Source organism: Peromyscus californicus, unplaced genomic scaffold (assembly GCF_007827085.1).
Source record: "Peromyscus californicus insignis strain IS unplaced genomic scaffold, ASM782708v3 Scaffold_6__1_contigs__length_162567912, whole genome shotgun sequence".
Taxonomy (NCBI): Eukaryota; Metazoa; Chordata; class Mammalia; order Rodentia; family Cricetidae; genus Peromyscus; species Peromyscus californicus.
This window is the reverse complement of record NW_026294584.1, coordinates 13,544,548-13,563,993: the sequence shown is the minus strand read 5'-3', so window position 1 is coordinate 13,563,993 and position 19,446 is coordinate 13,544,548. Positions and strand designations below refer to the sequence as shown.

The window sequence follows — 19,446 nt, the reverse complement described above, 5'->3', positions numbered from 1 at the left end:
ACCCACACTCCTTTGTATTCTTATCCATCTTTCCCTGCCACTGAGAACCCAATTAGACTCTGAGGCAATGATTTCTGGGGAAAATCAGATGTACCAAATCAATGAGTAGTAACCAGTTAGTTGCCAGCCAAAATCCAATACTCTCTCAACACACTTAACTTTACTGTTGAGAAATCTAACAAAGGTGAGTTGGAATAATTATATTTATTAATAACTTGAGCTACTAAAATAGATACTCATTGGCCATTGTTTTGGTTATTATCATCAAAGATAAAACAATTTAACAAAAGTACTATCAGAACTAATAATGCTAATGAATGGCCATGATCTTTCATTAGTGGCAGATAAATCACATCTCCACAGCAATGCTTACTTCGATTTTTGACCCTAAGGAAATCTGTCCCCTCAACCACTGGTACAAGTTTCTGGCACATGAAAATTATTTTCCTCACTTCGTATTCGAAAATTTCTGCTAGGGTTATTTTCCCAAGATGGTCACGTGAGGAAAAGGAAGCAAGTGTGTTGCCAGCATTGCCCAGAAGCAATTGATAATCCAGAAAAACTAAACAAAGGTAGTTTAACCCAAGCTGGGAGAAAACCTACAGGGTCTTTAGATAAATTTCCACTTTTGTTTATGGATTAAAGGCAATAATGTATTGCTACTGTTATTAGAAACCTCCAAAACACATGCATAAAAAAGACTAATAAAATCCATTTCAACTTTTTATGGCCCTCCTATTTTATGCAATATAATCTATCCAGTAGATGATCTCTGGGAGATGGCTTGGCCATGAAGTTGGGTAATCAAGGCTCACACTGCAGCTATGTGAGCTCTCTGTAAAGCAGGAAAACAGTTGTATCGATGATAACAGATCACTTGGAGGGTGGAACATATACAAGTTTATGTACAACCAAATCATCAGCAGTAAATGTTAGTTATTATCATTATTAGTATTGAATATTGTGGCTAAGTAACTGGAAACTTCAGTTATCCAGAATACCAACAGATTCAGTTCTGTTCTAAGACCACCCCCGCCTCAAAAAAAACAAACAAAAAATGAAAACAGAAACAACAAACTCTAACTTAAAAACAGCAAACTGTATGGTTTTGAATCTGCTGTCACTATTCATTTCTTCAATTTTTCCTGTCTTTCAAATCCAAAGTTGGGGTTCTCCACACTCAAAATTGAAAATGCGATTCCTACTATATTCTAATTAGTAAATGCTTTCAAATTTTTGGTGCCAGGTATGGTGGCTCATGCCAGTAATTTGAGCTCTTAGAAGGCTGAGGCAGGAGGATTGATGTAAATTTGAGACTGGCCCAGACTACAGGAATGAGTCCCTTTCTCAAAAAACAAAAATATGAAAAAATATGTACATACACATATACATTCTTCTTATAACATCCATATGAATTAATATTGGATTATCTTGGGCTTAAATTCCAATGCTGTCACTTCATAATCTGTCTTGGGCAGAATTTAAAACTCCACTGAGTCTTTCTTGTATCCCCTTACAAAAAGAAGATAATACATATCTCCAAGGAATGTTGCATTGATTACGAGGCAGAGAATCTAATGTCTCTGATATACAATAAATACTCAAACAGTGGCTATCATCATTATTTATAAAGGAAACAACTTAACTGGATCACAGGTATAGACATAAAAAAAACAATGAAGTTCATATCAAACACAAGAAAGTTTAAAGACAGGGTTGCATTTAGAATTTCATTTTTATTTTGTTGGGAGGGGTTTATGTGCTTATGTGTGTGCACATGTGTATGACACTCATCCACATGCACATGTGTGCCTGTGCATATAAAGGCTAGATCAGGATCTTCTAAAATCATTTTTCACCTTAGTTTTTATGAGACCGAGTCTGACACTCAACGAACATCGAGCTGAACAATTCGGTTAAACCTGGCTGGCCAACCAGCCCCACGAATCCTCCCTTTCATCTCTGCCTCCCCACTGATGGGATTTCAGGAGGGTGCCTCCAGCCTGGCTTCTCCCCAGCTGCTGGGGACCAGAAATCAGGCCCTCACATTTGTACAGTAGACATGCTGCTTGACTGAACCATCTCCATAGCTCCTGGAGCTTCGTTTTCAATGAATCAAAAATACATAAAAGTTAAAGATGAAATTTTTTGTCATATCAAAAGAATATGTATCTCTTTTGTCCATAAAGGCTTTTTATAACCTTGGAGGGGAAAGGTATAAAAATAGCTATAAAAGAACTTTAAAACCAGGTTGTGCAAGATAAAACTACATTCAATGAAACCTAACAGACTCTCAAGGCACTAAAGGCCCTAAGTGATTATCTGTTCAAGATCATCACTGAGGTGGATTTTACTTGCTCTAAATATAAAAGTGCAATCAACACTAAAATCCAGACTATGAGAAACTGCATAAGATAAACAATCTCATTTCTTCAACAGGTAAACTATGAGGACAAAAAGACAGAATAAATTTCGAGACACTTTAAAGTACAAATAGACAAAACTAAAGAGTCAGGTGCTTTGGTAATAAAACTATAAATCACAGTGCTAAAAGGACAGCCTCACAATGAGGGTGGTCTTTACTGGGGTCTCTGCAGGAGGAGGAGGCGGGGCTTGGGTGTGCAAAGCAACAGGTGGGCTCTCTGACCAAGCTTGAACAGGATGGAAGTCACAGGCGCATACTTTTAACAAGTCATCAGTCCATATATGGTTTTATGTACATCTCTGTCTCAGTATTACATTTTAAAATATTTTTAAATTAAAATTACAATTTTAAAGATTTACCAAAGCAGCAGTTACATTTTTCATATGAATGTATTCCTCTTCTCACATTCATATTCATACCCCAAATTGAATGCACTACACTTGACTTTCCACAAACAGAAGTTCTATGACAAGTGAGCAGAGCCCTTGGAGAGACTGAGCTCTAGGCATTCTTGGAATCAGGTACAATTTTCATTTAAGGAGCACAGCTCAGTGGGCAGAATGCACATCCAGCAAGTACAAAGGCCTGGGTCCCAAACTCCATGTTTAAAAAGATTCCCCACAACGGAAGGAAACTTTCACTTACTTTGCTTTCCACGGCCTTGCCTCCACGTTCAATGTGTCTCTCTACATAGCCAGAGGACAGCAGCTCACTGCAACAACAGAAGAGAAATGGCCGTTAAAGAGGGTAGTGCCGCTGAAGACATCCAGTAACCGAAGAGAGGCTGCCAAGCATGCTCCAGGCCCTGGGTTGGATCCCCAATGCTTCAGGGGAAAAGAAAGATGGCTTTGCATATTCATTGCATTCGAAAACTTGCATCAGGTTCACACACACCTACTTCAACAATTCTTTAATTCAGATTTTTTTTAAAACAAAATCGACACTTTGCTGAGAGGGAAAGAGGAAGGAAGGAGGGAGGGAGGGAATATGCTAGACAACTAATGCTTCTAAAGGAAACAGACCAAACGGAATTGCCTCTCCCACCTGTTACCCCAGGGCCGAGCAGAGCCTATTTCCCCATCCAGCCTCGGGCTAGGAAACCTAGCAACACCACTGTTTTTTTAAGATATTTTAGTCTTGTTTTTTTACTTCAGCTTTCTATCAGAAAGTTTTAATTTGCTACCCATATCTGACATGCTATGTATGTTATTTTTTTCTGAAAAATTATTAGTTTCTATCACACACAAGAAAGGAAAATGCAAAGGAATGGGGGAAGGGCTGCCACGATGGTGCAACAGGTAGAACCTTGCTGCCAAGCCTGTCAACCTAACTTCCGTCCCCGGGACTCACAGAGTGGAAGAGGATAACTACCTCTCCCAAGTTGTCCTCTGACCTCCACGTGCACACTGACACTCAAGCAGCACATCTACACACACACACACACACACACACACACACGCACACGCACACATGCACACACACACGCGCACACACACACACACGCGCACACACACACACACACACGTATACTAATAAAAACAAAGAAATAGAAAGGAAAAGATCAACATTTTTGAAGCCGTTCTTTCTTAAAATCTCCTAAACAACCTTCCTGTATAATTGAATGCTCATCTAACTAGATATTTATCTATGTAGTTATTTAATGTGTATTTGTGTTTTGCCTAGATGCATGTCTGTGTACCACATGCATGCAGTGCCCACGGAGGCCAGAAGAGAACATAAGACACTAGGAAACTGAAGTTAGAGAGGGTTGTGACCCACAATGTGGGTGCTGGGAATTGAATCCGGGTCCTTTACAAGAGCAGTCAGTGCTCTTAACTGCTACACCATCTTGCATGAGAAAACCTACCACTGTAGAACTTCCTAAAATATACACCTGTATAAAATGAATTTAAATGGAGTTACATATAATGGGGGAGAGAATGATCCAAACAGACATCTCACATCACCAAATAAAATCCCCAGTACCAGGAATGGGTTACAACTCTTTCAGTCATTGTCAAAGGGGTCCATAAGCACCCCTAAAAAACATCACAGACTATTGGCAATGCTATTGGCTACCCTCTACAACCTATTGCTGAAGACAGTGCATATGCATGTCATTGAACACAGATAAATTGAGCTTGGCTCTACTAGAAGCTTCACCCCTTCTGACTAGCTTCATGGTGCTGGAAGGTATTTATACATGCTATAAGAGGAGAAAAATAATCACCAATGTCACCCAGCAATGAACTGTTTGTTTCTTCCCTCTCCCAGCAGCTATCAATTACAGACAGCTTCTGGTCAGAAGTGGGACTTCACATCCACCTCCAGTTCTCAGTACTGGGATTTTGTCCGGCTAGAACTTGTACGGGTCGTATGCATGCTATGGCAATCTCTGTGAGTTCATATGTGCATCAGTCCTGTTGTGTCTGGAGAACACTGTTTCCTTGAAGTCACCCATTACTTCTGCCTTTTACAGTCTTTTCACTTTTCTTCTCTGTAGATCCCTAAGCAGAGAGGAAGGGAATGATGAAGACATCCCATTTAGGGCTGAGTGCTCCAAAGTCTCTCACTGTGCATATTGTCCAGTTACAGTTATCTGTGTTAATTATCATCTACTGCAAGAAGCAGCTTCTCTGATGAGGGTCGAGCAGTGGGTATAGCAATATATCATTAGGAGTCGTTGTATTGCTATGTACCTTTAGCAGAACAGTAATAGGTTTAGGAGATAGGTCCATGGCCTCTCTAGGCCTAGGTTCTTGGCCTCATTAACAGTGTCAGGTATGGATTCCATCTCACTGAACTCGCCTTAAATCCAATGTTTTAATGGTTGGTTTTCCTCCTAACTTTTGTGCCACTGTTGTGCTGGTGGATATGTCTTTTAGGCAGGTCACAAACTGTCTCTTCCTCCCAGAGTTGGGGTTACAGACAACCTTATACTTGTGGTACTTGTACAGTCAAACCTTTCCCCACCGAGCCATCTTTCCAGGTCCAAAAAGTCTTTAGATTTTTTTTAAAGCACTAAAATATAAGTAAAATTATCATGAATAACTAAAAAGAATACTTGAGACTATAAATTTTTAACACCACTCTATTTATACACATTGAGTCAATTCTTTAAAAGTCTTCTAAAAAATCTTTTATGAGTCATCAAGCCAAAGTTGTCCCAATTGTAAACTTCTGAGCACATGGCCCATCATGAGCACCATGCCTACAGTTGTTTGAAATGGAAACTAAATGTGCAAACAAGTGCTACATAAATGCATACCTGTAGTGCTGTAGAGTCTATGACTGTATTTCCACTCAGGAAACTAAAGTCCACATGTCATTTACTTTTGAAAATGCATATTCCTATTTTCCCTCCACTTCTCATGTATGAATGTGCTGGCCAGTGAGTTCCTGGGATCCACCTTTCTCTGCCCCCCTACAGGAATATACAGCCATCCCTGGCTTTTTATGTGAGTGCTGTGGGTTCAAACTCAGGTCCTCATGCTGGCAGCACAAGTGCTCTTATTCGCTGAGCCATCCGCCCATTCCCTGGAATACATTTTCCCATTTGCTTTATGTGAGAACCAGCTAGGATGTGTTAGATTGTATGTTGAAAATTTAAAAAAAAAAAACAAAACTAAAAAATGAATTAAACTATAAAGACATTTATTATCTTCTTATTAGAAATTCCAGGGCAACCATAATTGAATTTTCAGTTAATATTCAGCTGTTAGATGAATAAACTTGAGCCTGAAAATGTGTGTGTGTGTGTGTGTGTATGTGTGTGTGTGTGTGTGTGTGTGTGTGTGAACTTTTGATAGATTTTAAGTATGGATGAGTAGGTAATAGGCAAATTGTGTTACATGTAGGCAGAATTCACAGGATGCCATCTATCTATTGACTTGTCCAATAACTGAAAGAATAACTGTTGCAGACAACTAGGAATAGTAGTCTTTTTCTTCTTTTTAGGTCAGTTCTGGACCATATAGGAAACCATCAGTAGGGAAGGCAGATGCAGCAGTGAGAGAAGTAGCATATGGAACATTGTATGCCTCAGAATGAGCTGGTGTGGTCCCTCTCCCGTTTACTCCCTATTCTACGTGTGCTAACCTATGTCTCTGGACTCTCACTCTGTGCAGTCTAAGGGTTAATTTGTTCATCTGGTCTACCTCTGAGACAGTTCACTCAGTAGCATACTGGAAGCTGCCACTAGCCACATCAGAGCACTTACAGAGCTGGTCCACACAGAACCGCAGCACAACTGACATTAAGGCTACTTTGTTTTTTAAAATTCACTGGTGTTGCTTTATGTGTATGGGTATTTTACCTACATGTATGTCTGTGCACCACAGGTGTGCCTGGTGCCTGCAGAGGACAGAAGAGGGCATCAGTGCCCCTGGAGCTAGAGTTGCAAACTGTTGTGAGTCACCATGTGGGTGTTTAGAATTAAACCCAGGTTCTCTGGAAGAGCCGCTAGTACTCTTAACCAATGAGCCATCTCTCCAGCCCCAAGAGAATTTTTCACTTTCTGCTCTGCCATCAATCAGTGTAATGGTTGGGCTATTCTCTTAACTGGCTCCTCTAATGGTCCTAATGTAGCTGCTGTGATTTCCAAGAACATCATGAAGACAAATATATCCCAAGATTTAACAGAAGGAAGGAGGGAAGGGAAGGAGGGAGGGAAGAGGGGGGGGGAGGGAGGGAGAGCTAGTCTGATGGCCCATACTTCTTAAAAAGGTAAGCAAATGTTTTTACATAACCCTTAGCTTTAATCTTCTCAAATGTCTTCTTCCAGAATTACATTAGATAGCCGCCACACTTACATCAACCCTTTGACAAGGACATAAATCAGTAAATAATCTAGATTCTCCTTCATGGAAGTTGAACAGGATCAAGGGAAGAAAGGCAGTAGAAAAAAATAACTGTTCCACAGACAACCAACAACAGTCTTTTTACTTTTTTTTTTTTTTTTTTTTTTTTGGTATTTCACACATGTCCAAGTGTTTCTGACAAGATAAGTAGTGCAGACCTGCCTCAGACAAAACGGGATTGCAACAGCCCACACCACACTCGGTTAGCTCAGACTGTGTCCCAAACGGGATAGGTTCTGGCCAGAATTCTACATAGAGCGCTCCCTTGGTTTTGGTACTATATGACAGATCTTCCCAGGAAGTGGAAAAAAACAACAACAACACTACCACACAGAGGCAATGTTTATTAGCAGAGGCAGCCAGGTTCCAGCTCTTGGGAATCTGAACTGGTAAATTCTGGGAAGAGGGAGGAAGCCAGGCAACTGATGAAGGAAAGTGAAGCTGGTCTTTCGAAGGACAACAGTGGTAGCAGTAGAAATAATGACCTTAATTCCTTAAAAACAACTTTGAAGTCTTCTAGGTTTTCAAATTTCAAGGGAATATTTTCATTTGCATTATCATATCTAGGCAACAAGACAGTGTGACTCACAGCAAGAGTAATTACAGCAAAGAAAAGCCCTCTGCTTGGGAATTATGCAGCCTTTCCAATCAAGCACACATATCTACATCCACTGCTAGGCGAGGCCCCATGCAATTTACACCAGTTCATGCAATTCTGTTTTGTTTGTTTGTAGTATTGTGAAAGTATGCTAAGTATTGTTATTTTAATGACTGGGCTAGAAACCTTCCATTAAAAATGTCACTGTTCCTTCTACTGAAATGTAAAATAGTACTTATTGCCATCCACAGCCACTAAGTACATTTTCATAAAGTCTCATGAAATAGAAATAATCAAAATTATCTTGTCTTTTTCTTCAGGACATTGTTGTTTATTTATCGTAAAGCAAAGATCTACTTGGATCACTGTAAAATAGGAAATGAGAGGGTCTCCATTGCATAGAGAAAATGTTGTCTTACCATAAATGTACAAAGGAAAGTTCCCTCTATGCTGACAGCTTACTTAATACCTGTGTATGGAGGCTTCTTTATGAACTTTAAAAGATAAAAACCATTTTGAAAATGAGGAAGTGTTCCAAGCTCTGCTTCTCATTTCATTTGCATGCTATAATAAGCCTAGAAGAGTAAAACCAACACAATGTGCTTTCAGTCATAACTCAGAGCAGGGTGGCACACATCTGTAATCTAGGTATCCAAGACATCAAAGCAGGAGGATTGCTGCAAGTTTGAGACCAGTCTTGGCTACAAAGCAAAACCTTGTCTCAAAGATCTAAACAACAATAACAAACATTTTCTGTCAAAATAATGAGGATGCTTTGTTTACTAGGAAGCTATCATGAATCAGAAGCAGCTTTATAATAACAAAAACTGGGGAGTTGAGAACAAGTATTTGATTTTCCATCTGCCCTCTGCCACTTACCAACTATATAACTTTGGATACATTATTTAATTTTATGGACATAATTTGTTCATGTTTAAAATGGAGATTGTAAGTTTGATATGACACTAAGCCCGCCTCCAAGTGATTTCACATGACTTTGATAATCTTGATTTCAATCAAATCACTACCTATTCACTAATTTGTATTTACAAATCTTTCTCTAGAATTCCCAGTAGAAATTTTTTATTTTTTGTCATTTTTATTTTTTAGGTTTATTTATTTTAATTGTATAAGGGTTTTGCCTTCATGTATGTCTATGTACCACATGCATGCCAGGTGCCCATGGAGATCAGAAGACGGTATCAAATCCCCTGGAATTGGAATATGGATGGTTGTGAGCCACCATATGGGTGCTGGCAATGGAACCTAAGTCCTCTGTAAGAACAAGTGCTCTAACTACTGAGCCATACATCCAGTCCCTTATTAGGTTTTTAAACCACTGATGGTACCTATGATTTTCCATTGCCATTCTCCTCTGTCTAGTCCACTTAAACCAGTTTGCATTTTTTGATAATAATGATAATCATCTACTTGCGCATACTCTATAAACTTTCTCATTTGTACTGTGTTATACTCTTGTACTAGCCCAGGCAAACTTCAACCATGTTAAACTTAACTCTTCTACAAATCAAAGCCTGCTCCCCACCACAGCATCTGAATACCTATAGGCTCCATTCATGAGCACAGTTATCAATCGTCCCTCAGTGTAACACTCAATGCCCAGAAGGCCTTTACATTTTTTTAGTCACTTTACTATGAGAAGATACTCCCTTATTTCTCTCTCCTCAAATCTTCCAAGTAGTCATGATGACTTCCTGAGGATCTCATCTTTCCAGTCTACTTACTGCCTTGTTCTTAGACAGTGTTCACTAGAATGCAAACACATGCCTCTCCTAAGCAACAATCAACTGTGTGCCCAAAGTGTGTCCTGGCAATAGCTTTATGATGACAAAAAAACTGCAGACATCACCATAAATTAACATAACCACTGTGGAGGGCCCCAAAATAGCTTGACCACACAGCCCCTATGACAGGCTTAGGGGTCTAGACACAGCTTCTGTGACAGGCTTACTGGCAGGCAAAGCCTTAGGCTGATACCACCCAGGGATCCACCCAGGGTTGAGGAAGTACCTGACATCCCAAACATTCCAACCATCAGATAAGGTGGCCAGATGTCCTTGAGTCTAGCACACACCTATTTCTTGTTTTACAGATACCCCTAGACAATTGTCAGCCAATCAGGGTCCTGAACCCTGGAAATCCCCTCACCACAACCTCTGCTATCATAAAAACTCTCTGCCCCACCTGAGCTCAGGGCTCTCTGCTCTCACCACTGTGTCAGACAGACAGAGGGACCAAGCTCTGGAGCTTGAAATAAAGGCTCTTGGCTTTTACATTCGGGATTCAGTCTCCGTGGTGGTCTTTTGGGGGTCCCCGCGATCTGGTCATAAAAACCACCCACGGAAGAAGCCAGATTCTTATGTTTCTGAAGTGCTACACTAAGAAGGACACTACTCCCAGTATATGCATTAAAAACGCCTAAGAAATAAAGGAACACACTGCCTTAGCCACCATTTTCAAAGAAACAGCCTCAGGACAACTACCTAACCTCAGATGCTGTAAAATGTGACCTCATGGCTAAGATTATGTCGAGGATATAAGACTCTTTGCCAAAACCTCAGAAAGACTTTAGGCTGTTTCCTCAAGACCATATATCAATAGAAAAGCCTTTCCAAGACTCCTAAGAGCCTGCTTACTCCTCTAAACAAGAAAAGTTCTAGGGATCCCTGCTCAGTGACAGAGATCAAACCCAGGCCTTCATACATCTAAAACAAGGCTGTTCCATTACATCCCCAGCCCTATAAGAATCTTAAAGGTATATTTAAATGATAGGATCATATAAATACAAATGCTATTAAGAATCCTGAAGGCATTGTCTCACAGAGCCTTGGTTGCAGCCCAAAGCGGAGAGCGAGCTATCTAAAAAACATTTATTGGTATATTTTGACTAATAGGGTAAATTCAAATAAGATTCACATGAAATTCAGATTAAGAATAGTATTTCTAGAATACTAGCTTGAATCAAAACCAAAGTCATTTTAAGCATTTTTAGGGTCAGAAATTGGGCTAAGAAAGATACGTAAGCTAAAACATGGGCCATTTCTTATATAGAAGAAGTGTCAGTCAGAGAGTGCTGCTGAGAACCACGAAGAGCCATTCCCAAGAAAGAAAACAAACCTCAGTTAACCATCCCCAGCCAAGCATAGCGCTGCACACTTCTGTTACAGCCCTTGAGAGGCTGAGGCCAGAGGACTGAGTCCAAGGCCAGCTTGGGTTGTGTAGCAAGACTCCACCTCCCAAACAAGTAGGAAATATCAATGATCAATAAAAAACAAAAAACAAAAAAACCATACACTCTCTTTTACCAGAGCAGGGGAACCTGTCTCAGTATCACAATTTTTATGGACTAGTGGCTTCTTAGTAGGTCCTATTTGCACCCACCCCTTTGGACAGGGTTGTCTTTTGCAGTCACCCTGTGCCTATCTATCTTCATCTTCAGTTGATATGAAATAAATAACTTACTTTTTAGGCCCAATGTTTGAACCTAAGTTTCCCTTAGAAACCTTCCAGACAGATGCTGGGAACCTGACCCTTGAACTTTCTCCTAATGTTATAATGGAACAAAGAACTTAGTACCTCTTACACAAGTGCAAATATAAATATTTTGTGGCCAACAGGAGTTATTGATTAAAAATGGCTATTTTCATTGCTACTCCTCTCTTAATGAGGTATAGATCATCTCTCCCATCCTCCCATATATGAGCTGGCTCTTATGTAATATGGCAGAAGTGATCCTATGTATCATTTGAGACCCAAAGCTTCTACTACATATAGTATATATACATATACTATATATATATATACATATATATTCCATATATATTCCATATATTATGTGTATATATATATGTATATATATATATATATGGAAATCTATTTTTCGAGTCATACCACTATGATGTCAGAAAGCCCATGCAACAACCGGGAACAAGCACAAGGAGACAAATCAGGTTCCTAGCCAACAGCACCACCTGAATTCCCAGTCAACACCAGCACTAATTTTCCTTCCTTCCTTCCTTCCTCCCTTCCTTCCTTCCTTCCTTCCTTCACTTTCTTTCTCTCCTTCCTTCCATTTTATTTTTCCAGTGTGTTTTTTCTTCTGTCCTTTGAAAGCCACCTCTTTACATGGGCTTTGGTGGAGGTCATGGTGCAGCACCAGCAGGTCTAAATCATGGTGGAGGTGTTCAGTTCTTCCAGGCTTCAAGAGATCGATTCCTGACTACCTTGCTATGAACACCACAGCTCATACAGTAATACAGCCTGACACAGAGTTCAGAAAACACATAAGCATCCAAGACACTTGCTTCGGATATGTCCCTGAATAGCAGCAACCTCTACAATGTTCGGCATGAAGAACTTCTCGATGGCCTTGTCCTTGGGCATGCACCGGGCTCAGTCTGTGCAGCGAATTGGCTGCACATGGCCTCAGCCCTTTTGACACAACTGTTGTTTCTTCTGGCCGTTTTTTGGTTTTTTGGGTTTTTTTTGGCATCTTGAAGCCAAGACCCAAAAGAGCACTGGCACTGATTTCTAACCAAATGGCTGAGGTCATTTTGGATTAATTCTGGCACCACGTGAAACCTATCTGCATAATCAATACACAGAACCATGCAAAATAACAAACAGCAAGGCAGAGGTTGATCATGCATTCCTGTTCTCACATTTAGAAACTGCTATATTACAGACAGTCAACACATTTTCTTTAGAGCCGTCCTCTAATATTTGAGAAAAATTTACTTGGGATAATATGAATATGAAAGAATCATAAAACTTCCAACATGATTATCAGCCATCTAGTAAAGATAGGATCACAATAAAAATCAGAGATGTCATTAGATGTTTAGCTATGAAAAGCTTATTAGAAGAACTTATGGCAACTTTAAGAACCCACATTCATTTTACTTAAGAGAAATATACAGTGAGCTGAGAGCTTTTTTTAAGAAAGTACTTTTTGACCTTTCTCTTTTATTTTATTCCCTGTACTCTTCTGCCAGTCCCTGCCAATTCATCTTCTCTCTCTTAGGTATTTATTTTTCTTACTCCTCTTAACCAAGAATTAATTATCCAAAACTATTTGGGAGAGAACTGTCGTGTTGAGAATCCTCACTATCCAGAAACCAGATAAGTTCCTGAACATCTGTAGCAGCAAGAGTTAATCATTCACTCTTCAGCACAGTTTTATGCCAAAATTAGTATCTATTCCCTCAGCACATAATAACCAGTGTTTAAAAGTCCTGTTTTGTTTATGCTACATAAAATTGAAACTACAAAAGTGAGTTCAAAGCTTATCCATGACATACTCTTTGGATGAGAGTTTCATTTTATTACTTTCTAAGCTGTAAACATGAAAATTCCTCCCATTTATGCACATACAAGGGATCTACTGAACAGACTTGTGCTGAAAGGTGAAACTATTTTAGTTACTGTGGGGGTTAGAGTGAGCAGGCTCATGTATTTGAATGTTTGGTCCCAAATTGGTAGAACTATTTGGGAAGGATTGGGAGGTGTGGCCTTGTTGGAGGAGGTGTGGTCTTAATGAAGAAAGTGTGTCACTGGGGGTAGGCTTTGCAGTTTCCGAAATCAATACTGGTCCAGTCAGTCTCTTTCAGTCTCTCTCAGTCTCTGTCTCTCTCAGTCTCTCTCTCTCTCTCTCTCTCTCTCTCTCTCTCTCTCTCTCTCTCTGTCATCTCACTCCCTCTCTCCCTCTCTTCCTCTCTCTCCTTATCTCACTCCCTCTCTCCCTCTCTTCCTCTCTCCCTCCCTTCTTCTGCCTGCAACTTGCAGATCAGATGTGAGCTCTCAGCGGCTGCTCCAGCACCACGTCTGCCTGCCTGCCTGAGGCCATGTTCCCCACCATGATGTTCATGAACTAATCTTCTGAAACCATAAGCAAGTCTCCAATTAAATAGCTTCTTTTATAAGTGGCCTTGGTTATGGTGTCTCATCACAGCCATAAGAAAGTAACCAAAACAGTTACATTCTATTAAGTCAAAATCTGATGAAAATTATCAGTGAATATTCAGTGTGCAGGCTCGGAATAAATGTTTAGTGAACGTTGAGATGGGGACTGTCATTGATGGATGTTAGCTCTTATTTATAGACTTCTTATTTCTAATAAAGTCAAGATTTTCTAAGTCTAGCTTTGCAGTAGGATCACAGGATTGTAAAAAACAAAAAAGCCGGGTCACATCCATATTACAAAATCAGAACTTCCTAGTTTTATTATATACTATCAAATGTCACCAAGCGTTAAAGTATAATCAAACTACCAGTTTACAAATATTCTAGTAGGAGTCTATTAACATATAACGTAGTGTTGCATGTTCTGATTGTTGTAACTCATTGCCACGTTGACAATCAAGGATACCAGGGAACACACAACAGTAAAGCCATGAAATGGAGCCCCAGGTGAAATGTATGGCATTCAACCAAGGGAGACAAACTCCTCTCTGACACAGCCAAATCTAGGACTAACTTTACTTATTTTAGGTACCTTTGCATATCTTTATTTATTATGTTTAACATGGGCTCTAGGAATCAAACTCAGGTCTCCATGCTAACACAGCAAACACTTTACCAACTAAGTCATCTCCCCAGTCCCATTCTTAATTTTTTAAATTTGTATTGGTTCTTTGAGAATTTCATAAAATGTGTTTTGAGTATATTCACCCTTCCTCCCTCAACCCAGACCTAGAACCTTCTGCACCCACCTTTATGTCCTTTTCTTCTCTCTTTTTTTTTAACCCATTGAAGACCGATTCATGCAGCCCAGATATTCTTAGATGTGTGGTCTTCTACTGGTCTACATACCAGTGCTACTCTCTTAGAGAAAACTTAACAGTTTTTTCTCCAGAAGCTGACAATTGCTGATAACTCTGCAAGTAGGAATGGAATTTCATGTCCAACTTCCTTCTCCATGTTAGAATTTGGTCTTCCTTGGGCCTACAAAAGACGTGTGAATGCTGTTCACAACCACCATGGGTTCACATGTACATTTGCTCTGCTGCGCCCAGAAGATATCATTCACTTGTAGTCAACCACTACATCTGGCTCTTAAACTGTTTCTGTTCCCTCTTCTTCAAATGATCCCTATACCCTGGAAAGAAGGGTCCAGTATAGATGTCCATTCAAGGCTCAGCATTCTGAAGTCTCTTATTTTCTGCATCCTGTCCAGTTGTGGATCACTGTGCCATCGACTGCAAATAAAATATTCCCTGATGAGGACTGAGAGATGCATTGATCTACTGGTATAATGATAAATGTTAGGAGTCAGTTTGATACCATGTCCATTTAGCAGCATTACAGTAGTAGGTTCTTCACTATGTTCATGAACTGTCTAGCTACAGGGTCTTGGCCTGATGATGGTGCCAGATATAGGTTTCATCTTATGGATCGAGGATTAAGTTCCATCAGAAAGTGGTTGGGTACCCGTGGTATTCATGCCACTGTTGCACCAGTAGGCCTGTCAGGCCTGTCAATGGTTTAGGTCACAAGTTTCACAGTTGAGGAAAACTGGTGACTACTTTTCTATTTTGGTAACTTGCTCAGCACCTTCTAGCACTATGAAAACTAGACAGCAGGGATGAAGCTTCCAGGTCTGTAACAGTTTGATTTCTATGTTCCATGACTCAATTCTACAATGTCTTCAGTAACAGGGCCTTACTGTTAAGTTCTGGAGGGGAATCAAGTGCTTTGTACAGTTTTGGGGGTCTCTGTCAGATTCAGAGCATCTGGAGGGTAGCCAAATATTTTGACAACAGCCTCTACAGATTTTGGGTGTCTTTCAGACCTCACTGGCCAACAACTCCATCAAAAGAAGCAACCCATTCTCAGCACTGTGCTTTTATTTGTTAGACTCTGCTGTCTAGCAATAGCATCATTGCCTGGTTATAGGCAACTTTACCTTAAAATAAATAAATAAATATATATGAATATATATGGAATATATATTCCACATATATTACTATTATCCTACTATATGGATATAGTGCAAAACATATATTTAGAATATATATATATTATATATATATTATATGTATATATAAGCTTCTACAGTAGTATATTTCATATGACTTTTGGAAATATCTTTAGTGTTATTTATCATTCTCCATATTCCCTTCTCTACCTTGCTCTCCTCCCCACACAAATTTAAGCCTTCCTATCCCACTATTCCCTCTCCCCTTCTTTCTTTTATTGCAAGTGGATTCTTTTTTCATATTTTATATCCTCCTCATAGTTTCTCTTCCCTCTGTTCATCTCAGTCCCTCCCACCTCCCCTGCCCTCCAGATCCACTCCCTTTCTGTCTCTCATTAGAAAAGAACAGGCTTCTAAGAGATAACAACAAAACATGAAAAACTAAAATACAAAAAGATAAATCAAAAACTATCATACTGAAGTTGGACACAGCAACCCAACAGGAGGAAAAGAATCCCAAAAACAGGCACAAGAGTCAGAGACCCACTTGTTCTCACAGTCAGGAGTAGGGCTAATTACAGTCCTATGTCAAAATTTACCTATATTTCCTATAAATATTCTAGAAATAAGAGAGTTGGGTATCAAAAATGAGCCAGATGTGGTGGTGTATGCCAGTAATCTTAGTACATGTAAGGCAGAGGCAGGAAGATCATGAATTCAAGGCCAGCAGGGAAGATACTAAGGCCTTAAAAAGAAAGAAAAAGAATGAATTGAGAGTAGTTCAAATTAATTCTATTCATTGAAGATTACTACTTTTATAATATTCTGGTAGTGAGGCACATCACTTCATTATCAGAAATGAAGAAGAGCCATGTGTTCAAAGGAAACTGCACACCCACAACCTCCTTTCACCACCCCAAACTTACAAGACCTCCTGAGCAAAAGTCAGGTTTGTACTCTACATCCAGCCTGTTCCTCGGCAAGAGAGTACCACCACCACTTCCACCCTCACCAGCTCCATTTCCTGTAGAATCATGAAGGCTAATTTAATCAAGACCTTTATTTCAGTTTATGCCAGTAACCTTATGAAGCTCTGACTCCCAAGTCACCCTCCATCTCCAACTCTCTAATCTCTATATGGTTTTATCTCCTCCCACAACTCAGCTGCTCCATGATATTGGAATTCACACACGGCCACTCAAAAAAATCTATCTTTTAGCTTCAAATTTTTGTTTTTGTTATTTTCTTTACCATCTTGTTCTCGGAAGCAGCATTACAAACAGTATGTTGAGGGGGCTATACAACTTTTCTGATGCCCCTCAACCAAAGAATAGATTTTTTAAAAAGTATGGTACATTTACACAATGGAGTATTACTCAGCTGTAAAAAAAAAAAAAAAAATGACATGAAATTTGCAGGCAAATGGATAGAACTAGAAAAAATAATACTGACTGAGGTAACCTAGATCCAGAAAGATAAACACGGTATGTACTCCCTCATAAGTGGATATTAGATGTAAAGTAAAGGATAATCAGGCTACAATCCACAGTCCCAGAGAAGTTAGGTAACAAGGAGGGTCCAAAGAGGGATGTGTGGATTTCCCTGGGAAGGGGAAATAGAAGAGATCTCCTGGGTAAACTGGGGGTGGGAGCAGAAGGGGGGATGGAGGGATGGGAACGTGAGGCATCCCGTTGAGCAGGTTGGCAGTCAGACAGAAGAGGAGAGTAATGAAAGAGATGTCTTGATGGAAAAGGGGGTGCATTTCTGGGTTAGGGAGAAACCTGGTGCCAGGGAAGCTCCCAGGAATCCACAAGGAAGACCCCAGCTAAGATTCCTAGCAATAGTGGAGAGGGGGCCTGAACTGGCCTTCTCCTATAATCAGATTAGTGACTACCCTATTGTCATCAGAGATACTCTATCCAGTAACTGATGGAAAGAGATTCAGAGATCCACAGCCAAGCACTGGGCTGAGCTCTGGGAGTCCAGTTGAAAAGATGGTTGAGGGATTATACGAGCAGGACAGTCAAGGTCATGACAGGGAACCCACAGAGACAACCGACCTGAGCTCATGGTAGCTCACAGACTCTGCACCAACAACTAGGGAGCCTGCATGGGGCCAACTTAGGCCCTCTGCATGTGGGTAGCAGTTGTGTAGTTTGGTCTGTTTTGGGGGCTCCTAGCAATGGGATCAAGACCTGTCCCTGGTGCTTCGGCTGCCTTTTGGGAACCTGTTCCCCATGCTGGGTTGCCTCACCCAGCCTTGATGCAGAGGGAGGAGTTTGGTCCTGCCTCAACTTGATGTAGCTTACCATGCTTGGTTAACACCCATAAGAGGCCTGCCTCTTTCTGAAGGGAGATGGAGGAGGAGTGGATGGGATGTAAAATAAATGAAAATTTTTAGTTTATAAAAAATGCCTTAGGAGGGGAAAAATCAGGGATAAGCAATGATAAGCAAGTCAGTATGGTTCGTAAGCAGCTCCCCTCCATGGCCTCTGCATCAGCTGCTGCCTCCAGGTTCCAGCCCTGCTTGAGTTCCTGTCCTGACTTCCTCCAGTGATGGACTTCAACACGGAAGAGTAAACCAATTAAACCCTTCCCTCCCCAAGTTGATTTGGTCATGGTGTTTCACCACAGCAATAGCAGCCCTAACGAAGACAGAAGCCACTAGCATACTGCTTGGGGCTGTGTGAAAAACAGCATGATGCGCACAGGAAGGTCTCTTGAGAGGAGACAGAAACCTCTCGGAAAAAAAAAATCGCAAAGGCCAGCGTCTGTACATTCCTTACCAGGGGCTGGTCACTTGGCCCAGAAGGGAGCTTTCTGTCTGTCTGGATAGTATGGCATAGTTCCAACATTCAGATACCCAAACTGGGCTCAGGGTCTCTTCTGGCCTCACCACACCTCCTGTTTTAAGTGCAATACTTGCCCTCAGCTGTCTATCCCCAATCCAGAGATGATGGTTATTCCCCAGAGAAAACATGCTTCTGCCAGAATAATGAAGATGTACTTCCCCAATCTCTGAGGAGAGAGAGCTGGGCTTCTTACTGCCCCTGCTCCTTACGACTCAAACTCTAGAGCCAGTCCTGATGGCTCATGCCTACAGTTCTGGAATTTGGGAGGGTGAGACAAGAGTATAGCTGCAAACTCAAGGCCAGGCTGGGCTACAGAGTTTGACCTTGTCTGGAAAAAAAAAAAAAAAAAAAAAAAAAAAAACAACCTCAAACTCTAGGTGCTATCCTATAAATCTTCTATAATCTATTCAATCAGATTTCTTTCTGAGATTTTTTACTTCCATGCTATAAGCTTTCCGCTTTGTTTCTAACTACTAAAATTCCAAAAGTTAGCTTTGGCACACTGCAGAGTCTTCCAGCTTCCGGTGAACGACAATAAGTGTCCTTTGCCTTAAAGCAGCAGGGGGCAAACACTACCCATGGCACAGAATGGGCTCTGCAAACATACTTCCCACAGCAGATGCCTGTCTAGAATCCAGACAGGAAAATGTGCTGCCAAGTTCTCTGAATGTGTGGAGCCTCTAAAACGTCTGTAACTCCTTTTTGGTGTCATTAATAATCCACAATCCTATTAATAGCATTTAAACAGACGACTCTACTTGCCATAAAGCATGAAT

The 19,446-nt window shown here is 40.5% G+C and overlaps 1 protein-coding gene across 16 annotated transcripts in view; it reads right to left on the bottom strand.

Moving 5' to 3' along the window:
• Adam22 (ADAM metallopeptidase domain 22) overlaps positions 1-19,446 on the bottom strand; it is a 228,123-nt gene that overhangs the window by 118,489 nt on the left and 90,188 nt on the right. For all 16 annotated transcript variants that reach the window (XM_052720751.1, XM_052720752.1, XM_052720755.1 and 13 more), the window contains exon 4: positions 3,071-3,137. In XM_052720751.1, coding sequence (XP_052576711.1) covers positions 3,071-3,137 — 67 coding nt within the window. The remainder of the gene's footprint in view (positions 1-3,070; positions 3,138-19,446) is intronic.